Genomic DNA, 14,771 nt, shown 5'->3' with positions numbered 1-14,771 from the left:
CAGATCGTAGGTACACCCATGTCACAACGTCAATAACAATTGGAGTAAAAAGGGGAAAAGCAAGGCTATGGAGATTGGAAGTTACTTATTGTTATTGTTATTTCATAGACCTTCTAATGACTTTTAGAACCTTAACTCACCTCATCCATGGAGTGCATGATGTATCCAATTGAAGGATGGGCTCTAGAGTAGCACCGCCTTTTCTTAGAAGAATCATATTATGTAAGATTTTCCTATGAGAAACCAATGTAAGAACTCTATTTTTCCATAATCATTTTGTGACACTTCCTCTGATCGATTTGGAATGTACATTGTTGGTTTCGGTGACATCCATTTCAAAATCTTGGAATTCATGTCAATAGAGAGTAGCAATAAATCCTTTCTTATAATATTCTTCCCTTACTTGAGACAACACAATGAATGAATCAATGTATGCAATTAACTGTATACAACCTATTATAAGAAGAAAAAAAGATATGGATTTTAGAGAACTCAGGTTTAATTAGGGTTTGCTACACCTTATGTGGTTTCAAAGGCACATGGAAACCTTCCTGATCATTGGTTGTCACATGTTTCTCTTCTATTTATGGAGAAAAGGGTTGAAGAAAGAAGAAAAAGTAAACTAATAACCACTTACATTGTATGTTATTTACTACAGTAATCAATCGAAACGTTGTATATATGTGTCTATAAAGAATAGGGAGTCACGATTTAGGAAGGAAAAAAATGTGAACATCTAGGAAGCTGGTTGAGTTGTGGATGTTTCCTCGACGTAGAGTTGTGAACAAAAAAAAGGTAGAATCAAGAAATGGATGATACCCCTTGTTTGTGGGACAAGGGACCCATTCCTAAGTCTATTTTAAGGTCACAACCAAGCCAAAAACAAAATTGGTATATGAGAGCCCCTTGTTTGTGGGACAAGGGACACACCTCTGCTTAGTGATTTCCCTTGTTTGTGGGATAAGGAACCCACCTCCACTGAGCGATATGCTAAGTATACAAAGGCATACATACTCTACCCCTCTGGTTTTCAACCTATGACATTTTAGGAGGAAACACATTCTCTTAACCATTAGGCCCACTCAAACTGTCAACTCTATGCTCAACTTAGGCATACTAGATAGCTATAACGAAATAACCCATGGGTAGTGGTGCTATAGCTAATAATAGTAATAGTGCTTAACACTTAGCAGTTGTAGTTATCTATGAGAGTCTTTTTTCTCATGTGGGTGCAACTCAACTATTTTTAGGTGGTTTCGCTCTACTTTTCGAGACGTATCACTTCTATAGTGAATCCAAATACCTACCATGAGATAACCACAAGCTTGTTTTCAAATAAATGGAAGTTTCATCCCATATCCTATTTTAGTTGTCATATTTTTTGTACTATGTACCTTTATATCGCAATCTTACCCACTCAGTCCATGCTTGCTATCAAATAAATAGGGCTTATAATACATCACCAATGTATGATTATATTTTCTCTACTATGTACACTTTTATGGAAGGAATTTACTTGAAATCCCTATTCCAAATTTAGTTTCATATATTAATGATATTTCCAGATAATATCTTTGTTGTGTGAAAAACGTATAAAGCTATGTGATTCAAAATTAATGGTAGCTTCGAGTTCGTCTTTTCAGATGTTTAGATGTCCAATAATTACTAACCTAATTTTAATCAATACACACTTGTGAAGTCATTTTTGGGATCGTTTAAGTGGGTTGAAAGCGAGTATATCCTAATAAAACCCCCTTTTTTCTAGGATTCTAACTCAAGTGATAATTGGTAAAATTTCCTACAACAATAGCATCAGAACGATTGAATGCTTTTGAAAATGGATGAGTAGCGCTCCATAAATTTGAATAGTCCCTCATTATATGATTTTCATCATTCTCTATTTTTTCATTCAGCGATTTGATTTCAACCAAAGCCAGAAAAGGGAAAAAAATTGAGCTAAGAGGGAAATCAGGAAAGCGAGGCCTCCCCTGAGGTGCTAGTGTAGTCTGGTGTAACTCTATGATTAATTGATCACTTTTAAATGACTTTGCATGCAAGCTTGGAGATATAAGAGTTTTAGGGCTAGGGAAGCTCAACTCTCATGTGTATGGTTAGAGCTAGCATTCATCCACATGTTTGGGTAAGAAATCTCATGGCACCATATGTATTAATTCTTAGGATCATTCCAAGCCCCATGGATGATACCCCTTGTCCCACAAACAAGGGGTTTCTTGATTCTACTTCTTCAACTTCCATCATCCAAATGATGTCAACTGCCAACATGTGTCAATATAAAAACATATTTTGTGGTTGAGAAATGATAATTAGTTTCTCTAATCAAATTATATTCTACAGACAAAGTATAATGGATAGTTCGGCCTCTTATTTCAAGCTCATTCTCAATAATTATTTATTTTTAACAACTTTGCACAAAATGAAAAATGTATTTTTTTATGGAATTCACCCTGGTAGTGCCATTGTCGACATTGTGGCTGATGATGATGGTGTAGTCTCCAGAAGCCCTAGCAAATGAACCCTGATCGTTGACATTCTGTTCCACATTGCAGACAATGGATCCCTCCAAAATAGACCTCAACGACAACACATTACCCACAATCAAATTGGCCTTCTTTCCATAGTAAATGAATTGTTGAGGGGGCGAGTTTGCAGATATGTGAAATTGATGAGAGGAACGACTATTTTGAGGATTGGTTTTGGCTTATACTAGAGGTTGATTCTGGTGAATTTGTACCTCTCTACACCACAATACAAAATACATGGATAATGAATCACAGAGTGAACAACATATGTGAAACCTAGATTTAACAATCAAGAAAGGAAGAGATAACAAACTGCCCATTAATTTTCTTTACTTGTGTTGAAAAATCGGCCATATCCTTTGAATAATCCACGATCATGCGATCAGCTGAACATAGACAAACATGGCTACAATATAAGTAAGCAACTAAAAATGGAAACGCTTAAGACTGTTAAAAAACAAAGTAACTATAGTTTACCCTTAGTTGGAGAAGAACAGGTTTAACCCTCTAAGCTTTTGACAATATCTATTTCATTCAGAACTTGAGGTGGTGATTCAAGTTGAGACCACTGCATTTTCATGCTCTCCTTTCTCTATTTCCTCTTGTTGCGTGCATGAGTATTCTGAAACCAATAAAACACATTTTTTGCTTCTACTTTGCCGTGTTGTTTGAGTAGAGTGGTAATCTCATTTATTCGAGAGCGACTAGGGTTACGATGGCCTTGTCTGAAGAGGTCTTCCAAAATCTCTTTCTGCCTTTTCGTGGGACTCCAATGGAACCATGTAATATCACCCTTTATTTCCATGGGACCTACTAATTCTGGAGTGTTGGTGTTGCACCTAACACAAATTTGTTTTGATACAATGATGGAACTTGCAATTAATGTTTTCTCTGTCTGCGGAGAATGTCGCATTCAAGTATCATGTAATTCCTGTAATTTAAACTGAGCAACTCAAAAACCATTCTTCACAGGAAATGAAAACCCTAAATTTGTTTCGCATGGTGTTCCACCTTTGATCATCTCCAGTCAGTCTATAAAAATAAATTATCCCGTGTACATACCTCTGGCCACTACGAAGAGATCTTTCTGATGCTATCAATGGAATGGGTGCTTGAAGGTCACCTTGTAGAGGGGAGCACCACGGCTAGGGTCATGCATTACATCGATGATAATTCCCCTAATGTAACCATTTCTCTGACCATAGTCGAGGCTTCTGAAACGTGTAGGTCCCTTCCTGTGATGGGTGTGGGATCTGAACACAGAGCCTTCTCCTTTTCTCTGTGCATGAATAACATGACCCATATCTGTAGACCAGAGAAGATCACTACACAGAGAGTTTGGATCTGTTACGCCTCCGAAATTGGAAGTAACAGATATGAATATACATACAAACTAAATTTACACCAGTTTCACTGTAAATCTTTGAAAGTAATGGTAAAATCTAGACATACATGGTTGTAGTTTGAAGCAATGCAATTGAAGAAGTTTTGTCTATATCTAATGGCAAATTTTGTGATTCCTCTACTCAGGTGGTTGAGATTCAGACCCCACACAGATCTATAGAAATTCTGTGATTTCTGGGGCACCAAACACATAGATCTATAGAAAATCCAACCACACCACATAGATCTAGATCGGTGCTACTGTTGCAGAAAAAGTGTCGAAAATTTGGTTCACTTAAAAACCTAAATGAGGAGATGAGTTTTAACTAATCGACTGAAAGGAGAGGAATCAACCGACAAGATTCTCTTTTATTGAATCCCCTTTCCTTATTAAGCCTGATTCAGATCAAGGGAAATTGTCCCAATCTAATTCTGATTCAATTTTTTGAATTCAGATTCAATTTCATAAGGGAATAACCAAAAGTAAAGCTAGCTCATGGCAAGAAAGAAGTGAGTAATAAAAGTTTGGTTCTAATGCCTTCATAGTCTCAAGAGAGCTCCTTAGTAGGAACATGCCACCACCAAGAAGTTAACACATGGTACTTATAAATTAATAGTGATAACCAGAATGAATAATAAGGATAAAGAACCATCCATACCAAATTAACAAAAAAATTGTAAAACAATGCCATTTATCAAGGAAGAATCTATGATCTATAACCTTGCTTATGGCCTTGACAGTTTAATCATTTTTTCCCTGGAGATCAATCTAATTATAGCCATGATGGAAAAACCTTATCAATGATAGCTGAAATTTTGATGTGAAAATAAAAGTAGAGGAAGAACTCAAAAATAAAGCAAGAAAATTGAATTTCGAAAAAAGATAAAAACAAGGGGATTGAAAAACACCATAGAATCCCAACAATTTGAAGTGTAGAAACAAACAATTCTGGTAGGCGTGGGAAGATGGTTGGAGGATGGATGGCAGAATTATGTAAATGGGAGAGGCTTATTGATCTCTGATGCATGTTGAAATCAAGCCAATCTGGAGCCTTCCTTTATTTCATATGAGCCCCTTGTTCATTGCTGTGGACATGCAGACTTTTACTCATAGCATCCAACCTATAATTTAGTGAAATATTTATTTATACTCCTCTCACTTGCAAAAGAGTTTTATTTGAGCCAACTTGGGCACATCCTGATCCTAAATAGTTTACCATTGTTAGGCCCAGTGGATTATAATAAATGATTTTCATAACATTTCACACACTAAACTTTATTTTGCTTAACATTTTTCACATTAAACTTTATTTCATCGAGTTTCCTCAAATTAGATATTAAAATTGATTTTCAAATATAAAAAATTGGCTATATTTTTTAATATTGAAAGTTATTTTTAATTTTCCCCATGATGTAGACCACTTGATGATAGAATGGGTTTTTAAGGCATTTCTTATGATGTTATTGGTTTAAACTTCGATTATCTTAGTGTGTCACTTTTGAGGCAATGTGGGTACACTTGAAGGTGATTGTGGTAGTGGACAGAATCAATCCCTGTCACATAAGTACAAGCTCGCTATAGTTGTAGATTCTACCATATACAAAAAATAACAATAATAATAATAATCTTATTTTTAAATTTTATTAAATTAATTATTTATCAAAATTAGATGTTATTAAAAGAACATGATTTTATTGGAAGTATTTTAGGTGATGGCAATAAGGGAAACTAATTTTCTTGTAAGCATTTTCTAAATTGTGTCTCCACTCAAACACTCTCATAGAAAAAAAAAAGTCTTGACCCCACCTAGAATGCCTAAAAGGAAACTCTCAAGCAAGCCACCCAATGTCACCTTGGTGACCTTCTCTCACTCTTTAGACTAAAAGAAGGATATCCTTGTCGAGGGGGGAATCCTTAAAGAGTGAGCTACGCTAGGGCATTGAGTAATGAAGGGAAGTTCCTTAACAAAGACTAGTGACGTGACACTACTCACTCTCAAAGTAAAAGGTCAGGGATAAATGTGCGAACAATCAAACCAACCCTGAATTATTAACAAATTTTTAATGATTTTAATTAGACAACTATGCTTATTCATGCAATGAAATTATACTTGAAAAATTAAAGATAAAATTCCTCAATTAACCATATAACATGAGATGCTAGTGAAGCATATATAGAATGGCACAATAAAAATAGAAAGTGAATCATAAATCATGTCCATACAAGTAAGGCATTAGATCATTCATTCATCATATTAATCAACATTGGAGATAGAGAGTTCGTTATCATCATCAAGAGACCATTCCACAATTAAGAGATCATACACCAATAGCATTAACTATGTTTGGGACGACAGAGAGTTATGTGTTTGCGATGATAAATAAAGGAAATATTCAAACTTGTCGTTATCACTAAGGACAATGAAGACAAAAAAGTTGAATGTGGACTACTTACACATTTGTAACATTCAAATCTCATCCATTTACCATCAATTTATCACTATTTATAGTTGGGTAGTTTGTAACCATAGAATTGTGACCCAAATGATGTATTTATAACATTCGAAAGTGTGTAACTACAATTAACGAACCATGATCAATAACATTAGTGTGTGAGAAAAATAACCACTATGCATTTAGAACAAATTTCCATTAAGACTAGAGATCAATGTAAGTTTTAAAGCACCCCTAAACAATAATAAATTCCATATGTCAACATCAAATATTTAAGAATTGTGTGTTGAGTGCACCAATAGTGGCACTATTGGGGTTCAATCACTATCTCGTTATGTATCTTAGGATGTGGCATTTCAAATTAGAAAGTGATCATACATCTACAAAATGGAAGGTAAGTAAATCATCAAGACAATCTTAAAAATAGTGAATTGTTAGCCTTATGAACCAAGTCATTTCACGTTCCCATGCATTGATTTGCATAAGGGTGTGGTTAAAATGTCAAATGTGTTCAAAAAATGTAAGAAATAAATGTATCAAGAACAAAATTTGACCATGATGCAAATTTGTAAACCCTTTTCACAATTATTAAAGAGCTTAAATATCAAGGTGTTTCATGCATTCATGTACTCATATGAAGCATAAGAGTGTTTATTATGCCATAGTTATGTTACCTAGATATGTCAAATCCAACTTGAACAAGTAAAAGTATGATATTGTGTCTTTACAAGTAAAGTTCTAATCATTTTTAATTTACGTTAATCATTTTTAATTTGTCACTTATTATCTAGTCATATATTTTATTCCTAGACTAAATTAGTCATTTAAGTTAGTCGCTTTTAGTTGAGTCACTTAATATCTAGTCATATATTCTATCCCTAGACTAAGTTAGTCTTTTTTAGTTTGGTTACCTAAAATTTCTCAAATTTAGTAGTGATTCACTTGAAATAATTGTGGTGACTAATGTTTTTAGTCACATAGTCACTACTCTCTCATTTTGTACTAGTGTTTGATTTATAAACATTTTGATCATTTTTAATAAAGAGGCCTCCCCACTAAATATCGGGCCCGGTGTTAAGTTTTAGGTATGTTCTATGCTAGAGAAATTTATTTAATTTCTTTTCCATATTAGCAATCACATCAACATAAAGTAAACTGCAGATAGAACATAAATATAAATCACAAAAGACAAGCCAAGACAAGAGGACACAAATGTGGGGCGAGCCAGGGACAAACCCTACAATGTGTGGGGAAACCCTTTGATCAAATATTCTTTTATCTTCAAAGTTCAGCAGAGAAAGAGAGAGAGATAGTACAAAAGTCAATACTTTGACTTATTTAGATCTAGCATAGATCATTTCGTATAACGATGAGATTAGTTGAAGACATTCTGCTTCAACTGATTCTCCAAGGTGACGGATTCACCTATCTTAGTGCTACATCTGGTCCACTTGCTGCACCACTGCATGTTGCATTAATCATGATTATCATCATGCTGCCCATGTCCATGATCTTATCCATCCTCATGCTTCATGCTACCCATGCTGCCCATGATCTCATCATGCTTCATGCTGCTCATGATGCCCATGATCTCATCATGCTTCATGCTACACATGTTGCCCATGCATCGTCATACTCCATGCTGCTCATGCTGCCCATGCATCATCATACTTCATGCTGCCCATGATCATCATACTTCATGCTGCTCATGATGCCCATGATCTCATAATGCTGCAACATAATTATATAACCAAATGTATGTCTGCCTTAGCTGCTTGCTATGGCTTGCAGCCTAGCAAAGCAACTAGTCTATAGTTCCATGCAGTCCCATCTTAAACAATCCTTATATTTTCATGTTGTCCCCTATAGCAATATTTGAGACCTTGTTAGTAGTGACTGGAGCCTTCATCAAATAGTGTATAGATGAGATTATATCTTCTTCTTGACAGCAGTTAGAGCTCTTATTTATAACTTCATTACATAGCGTATAGAGGCAACGTATGTCTTATTTAGGACTACATATGAACAGTAGCTCCACTCCATTGTTGTGTATATTATATGCATTCTAGACCAGCATATCTTCATACACAACGTATTACATTGCTGCGTACATTTTGGATCAGTGTATCTTCATACACAACATATTACATTGTTACGTACATTCTTGATCAACGTATCTTCATACACAACGTATTACGTTGCTGTGTACATTCTGGATCAGCGTATCTTCATACATAGCATATTACATTGCTGCATACATTCTGGATTAGCGTATCTACATAGTGTATTACATTGCTGTGTACATTCTAGATCAGTGTATCTTCATAGCGTATTATGTCTTATTGACCAGCAATGTCTCATTGACCAACGGATTCATGTAGCTTCTTACTCCTTGATTGCGGCTCCTTTCTTCTTGACTACGGATTTACCTTTTTGCGAGTTCAATCCTCTTCTTGACTACGGCTATTACTTCTGGACATCGTAGAGTATAAGGTTTCTATACAGTGTGTTAGGGCCTATTCATAAGGCTTCTTGATAGCGTGTATTGAGCCTTTCCTTAACCACGTTGACTACAGCTATGGCTTTACTACAGCTAGAATACTCCTTAGACAACATACAAGTGTCTCTGTTTGTAGATCGACTTGCGGCTAGGGCATCACCATTAGAACAGCATATTATTCTTGGTGTCTCACTCCTCCTCCAAAAACCCAAGACGTGGAGAGGAGGAGATCACCTCAAGAATGTGTTCCAAATGACATCAAAACTCTTCTATTTATGAATATACATGACGTTTGGGCTTCTAGAGCCTACGTAAGAGCTGGTCGGCTTGATGATAATTACATAAATGAAATAAATTCATATCTCCATAAATACTTATCAAAATCAGATGATCTTTGGATCAATCCTACACCTCTCGATGAGAGGGATCTATTAAAAATATCAGCTGCCATAAATAAGCTGACCCACATGGAGTTTGGCCCTAGTTGCCAATTTAACACACGGAGATGTAGGCTTGAAGATAGATGAACTCCATTATCGACATGCTTGTGTCATTGTATCTAATTGTGTGATTTATTGTTAATGTTAATTTGCTACAATTTCCTTTCAAGTTGCCTATGTCTTTTAATTTGAGCTATTTTTAATGGTGGTTTTTAATTACATGCATACACTTTTAAAAATTTAATAAAACAAGATCAATTTTGATCGGGATTTCAGATCAATTGGTATCAGAGGTGGTTATTCATAGTTTCATTTAATTGTGCATAATCACCAGGATAAAATCAAGGTGTGGTGAAGGATAACTTGTTGAAGGAGATACAAAAGTTAGCTCGAGAAGAAGGAAAAATTGAGGAGAAGAGATGGGTGAATAAGGAAGAGGTGATTATCCTTTCGGATATGATGTAGCCATTTTGGATGCTTTCATGACCTTGTGATCCATGGTTGAGGAGTGTTAAGGGACAAATTCCCCTAGGGTCTTTGGGTTGAAACCCTAGCAGATCAGAGGTTGTCTATACAGAGAAACACACATTCCATACAACCATAATGCTAAGATAAGAAAATTATACGATAAGGGGCATACCTGGGGGTCCTACGTTCGAGAAGATCCTTCCAGGGTCAAAACCCTCTTGGAGTTCCTTTTGCTCCTTCAACCTGCAAAACAATCAATTCAAGGAAGTACATCAGTATATGGACTAAACATCATAAAGAAATCATCTTCATAGTACATTGAAAGGTAGTAAGTTATGCAATTAAACAACCATTCATATATGAATCATAACATGGATATCATAAACATGAAGAAGCTTTATGTCAGGAACAAAGAAAAGTGTTTCTTTTATTATAGACAAATAAAGTACAGAAAGGAATAATTTCACCTGATTCGTCCTTTCGCAGGCTCCAAGCGGAACCGTCCTCCGGATTCGTCCAGTCTCAAGCCTTTAACAAACTCCTTCCATGACTTACTCCATGATATCTCTAATGGTAGATAGACATCATCACACAAGGAAACAAGGGTTTCCTGTAAATGGGGGAAGTGCACGAGGCACGAGGATCTTTAGACCTGGTCAGGGAAATCTCATCATAATAACCTTTCTCTCTCTTCTCTCCTCCCTTAGGCCTTCCCATTGAAGCCTTTTTATACTTCTCCCAAAGTAGTTTTTTAGTTGGGAATTCATTGGGAACAGTTGGTCCACGGTCACTAACAGGTGATCAACAGGTAAAACCCGCGATCTCCGCCCGAAATTAAGGAGATTTATTTTTTTAAAGTGTTTTAAGACATATACGCGGGTTGGGTATACACAGAACTGCGTATACACACATTTAGCTTAGGGCAATGTCGCGTATAGTGAATAAAACACTGTTTTTTTTTTAATTTTGGACCAGGTCTGGAAGGAAGGGTTGCCCTGGGCCATGAGTGCAGCATCACAAACCTCAAGAGTGAGATTTGGAGCTATAAAAAATGCCCCCTAATATATGAGGTCAGAAGGGGAACATGATGGCCGAAATGTATTAAGCAAGTTCATGGAAAGGAAATCTGTCAAAAACTGAGAAGGACTTCACCAGAGTTCATTCTGCCAAGCCACAAAAGGAGATCAGAAAGAAACACTATCTGAGGCAGGCATACCCATGCTCAGAGAAAGTAAAGCATGTCCGCGTATCAAGTACAAGCGAATCCACTAAGTATACAAGTATAAAGAACTAGAAAATACATAATGGATCATCTGATCATGATCGAACAAGTACATGTCTGAATATCACATATAAGAATGTCAATGATGCTGAAGAATAAACAGGATCATTGATATCAAAGACTGATCACAAAAGGTACCAACTGAACATGATGGAATAGGATGGTACTACACTGCAAACTCAGGTGCCAGCATATAGAATGTCACCATGAATGAATACAACATATAAGGTGGGATGGTATCGACTAGCAGCAATAAGAGAAACTGTCAAGTGAACCAATGAATGCTGATCCAACCTGAGGTCTTCACCGACCGCCGTCGTAGATTTCTGCACTATGGGAATAAATGATCTGGAGTCAACCATGTGATAAATCATTTGATTACCGGTCATTGATGTATGCCGTTAACAAATGCGAGACTACTCACCGATAATGATAATGAGTGTCAAGGTACCCAGTACAATCTAACAAGTGTGAATAGATGAGCTGGAGTCGAACACCTGTAAGAATCTATCAATCAGGAGACAATGATGGTTTCCCACTATCGATAGTGAAGGATCTGCCACTAATGAATGCAAACCCCAAGGTACTGCCAAATGGCCACTAGATCTTTGCCACAGAGCAATGAGTCAGAGTCGATAGGGAAAGATCCACTAGAAGGAAGGCATTAAGGAATCCTTCATCAATCTAGCGCGAGTGTAACCCATAGGCCAATAATGTCGAAGGAATCATACGAAAAAGATGTAGTAACCCGACCAAAGTACATTTCCGACATACACGAGATGTGGATAGCGCACAACAGAAACCCTCTGAACCAACCAATAATGAAAGCTGAAACAGAGGCAAGGTATCCACCAATAGGGTCAAATGGAAACCAAGGTACTACACGAATCCCAGTGTGTGATAATGTAAGCTGATGTCGAACACAAGGGAAACCACTCAGTCAAAGACCCATGATACTAATCGATGTTGAGCACAAGGTGACATATCAATAATGAAAATAGGGCCAGGGTGCAGCTCTAGGCTTGTCCTCATAGCCAGATGTCATCGTCGATAAGGACAAGACCTGCCAGCAAGAAGTCAATGGGGACCTTCTCAAACCGGCACAACTAAAGGACCAATATATCTGATGTGATGATAGACATGATACTGACAATTAGGGATGGCCGACTGAAAAATGAGTCAAGAGACACCGCAGAGAGGCCAACTCAGGCTAACTTCCCTTGAACAAAAGCACGACTCAATGTGACTATGTGGCAGCATATGATGACTCAGTATAAGTTCGTCATGCAGGAGGCATGAACGAACCCTCCATATGATTGGAAGAGATAACCAATCGGGGGAGAACTGATTCAATAACAAGGTTAAGGTGTACCTAAGTCAAACTAAATCCCACCCAAAGAGAGGAGACTTTGCTTTGAGTGCTTGGTTCAAGGGCGACATGACTGACTCTAGCTGCCAACAATAAATGGAAATATTCTCCCGTTCCAACTCTTTTTGGAATATATATTTTTTTGTCTTTTTCTGTTAAGCTGGAAAAAGAATAAAAGAATGCTATAGTACAGTGGAAAGAACGAGTGTCAATGAAACAGATGATCTAGTTCCTTAGATTGGAACGTTCCTATGCTCAATGCAGGGAGGTGAAAACTGGTCAATGACACTCAAAGGTGCGTTCTTTCCACAGGTCAGGGTGTGTCAAGTTGCAGAATTCATAGGTATGCAAGTTTGATTTTGCAGTCGTTATGGTCAAAAGTTGGCTTAAATGCGAGTCCAAGTGAAGCCAGCTAAAGGCCAAAAGGTGAAAATGGTCAAAATGCAATGCAGTAGTACAACTCAACACAAAGGAGCCTCTAGGGTATAAGGCCAGAATGAAAACAAAGAAGCAAAGAGGAATGAGTCTTCATCACATACGTCATGGCGGGACTACAGAGGACTCCCGAGCCTACTCAAATTGGAGCAGCATGGGCAACAAATGTCAGTGAGGTGCTAACTACGATGCCCATGTAAAGGATGGCTTCTACCATCGTGTCATGATTTAAAGAATCGGCGAGTGAAAATGGTTTACGAACCATAACACGATGGGATCGACCCTATGGCAAATGTATCGACAAATGGAGGCTAGTATGCATAATGCAATGGAAAAAATGGCTTCCCTAACCTATATTCCAGTGAGAAAATGATACCTGCCATGACGGGTTAGCAGTCATGGAGCTGTCTTGAAATCGTCGAAAAAACGTCCAAAATGTCCTGAAAATCAAACCATTCTCGACATTCCAAGCTCCCAAGTTAAAAGTTACATGAGGCCAAACAAAATAAAATTTTGAAAATATTTTGAATTTTCAAAACCTATAAAATATTTTTTGGACTCACCATTTTCACCATTTGAGTTTGAGAGCAGAGAAGAGGAGAAAAATAAGCAACTTTTCCATACACCAAATTCAACCGTTCAGATTCTTCCAAAATCCCCAGGTAACTCTTATACTTGTCTTGCAATCAATTGTGACTGGTTTTAGAATTTTTAATTTATGTTTTACCGTTGAATTCTTTGTCAAAAATTTCAACACGACATATATGCTGGTTGAGTATATGAAAGCTGTGTACACGTGGGCCCTACATGCGACTGTGTGCAAATGGACCCGCGTATACGCCGCGAACATTTGAAACAAAAAATCTAACGGTTTAAAATCATTTTTTCTTCAGGATTCCAGTCACTTGGCGAGAAAGAGAGCATACCTCAGTGGATGATGAGGTCATGAACGATCCTAATGCTTTGGATGCCCTACGGGGATGTGGTTTGCTAAAATTCTTCAAATTGCCAAATATGAAAGTAGACACACGTCTGCTTGAGATGCTCATTGATTACTGGAGTATCGATGATAATTCGTTTATGATTAACCAGATGCCACTCAGGATAGAAGTGGATGAAATTTATTTTATCACGGGCCTTTCCCGAAGGGGAGAGGTAGTACATTCTAGGGGCAGGACACGAGGTAGTCTCTTGATCGAGGACTACATACATATCTATTGCCCGAGACATCCAAAAAAGGTTGGAAGTCAGATTTCAATCACACATGTGGAGAGTTTATCGCTGAGGATAATCCTGTTCACCATAGCTAGAGTGAACGGATCAGCTTCTCTGCACCAGGAATCACAGCTAACCATGAGCTTGGCAGTAGACTGTCTCACCACCGTGTTTGACTGGTGTACTCCTCTTCTGGCCAGCTTGAAAAGCTAGCTCACTTCCATCAAGAGAGGGCAGACCAAAAACTTCGGATATGGGACTATTTTGTGTTCTTTCTTTTTTGAGAGGGTCCCTGCACTCCGCCCTAGGGTAGCGGTTTCCATCAGCACCCCATGAGATCCACACATGGGCTGGTGGGCTGACCTGATGAAACATCTATGAGGTGGGGACGTCCCACAGACTGCATTTGACGATGACTTCTTTTCCTGGTGGGATCAGAAGATCATCGCCATAGATGACTACCCTTATGCTGGGTTGGATTTCCGAGGAGATCTCGATCTAGTATTACCACCTACCGCAGCATGTGGCAACATTGGTAAGCATTTTTTGATTTTATGATTTTTTTTTTTGGACTTTTCAAATATAATAATGAATTTTGAAAAATGTTTTTGATAGGATTCAAATGACTAATATGATGATCATGTTCTAGATATTGAGCTGGTACAACCAGATGATTTCCCACGGC

At 37.4% G+C, this 14,771-nt stretch overlaps 1 protein-coding gene across 4 annotated transcripts in view; it reads right to left on the bottom strand.

The window, feature by feature from the left end:
* LOC149251966 (uncharacterized) overlaps window positions 1-14,771 on the bottom strand; it is a 66,360-nt gene that overhangs the window by 5,613 nt on the left and 45,976 nt on the right. For all 4 annotated transcript variants that reach the window (XR_016266031.1, XR_016266032.1, XM_089456599.1 and 1 more), the window contains one exon: window positions 9,958-10,028. Coding sequence is in view for 2 of the 4 variants with exons in the window: in XM_089456599.1 (XP_089312725.1) it covers window positions 9,958-10,028 (71 nt within the window). In the remaining 2 variants the exon portion in view is untranslated. The remainder of the gene's footprint in view (window positions 1-9,957; window positions 10,029-14,771) is intronic.

Source organism: Pinus tabuliformis, chromosome 7 (assembly GCF_031772625.1).
Source record: "Pinus tabuliformis cultivar Carrire ecotype Pingquan chromosome 7, CPIR1, whole genome shotgun sequence".
In the NCBI taxonomy this organism is placed as follows: Eukaryota; Viridiplantae; Streptophyta; class Pinopsida; order Pinales; family Pinaceae; genus Pinus; species Pinus tabuliformis.
This window is presented reverse-complemented; position numbering and strand designations above follow the sequence as displayed.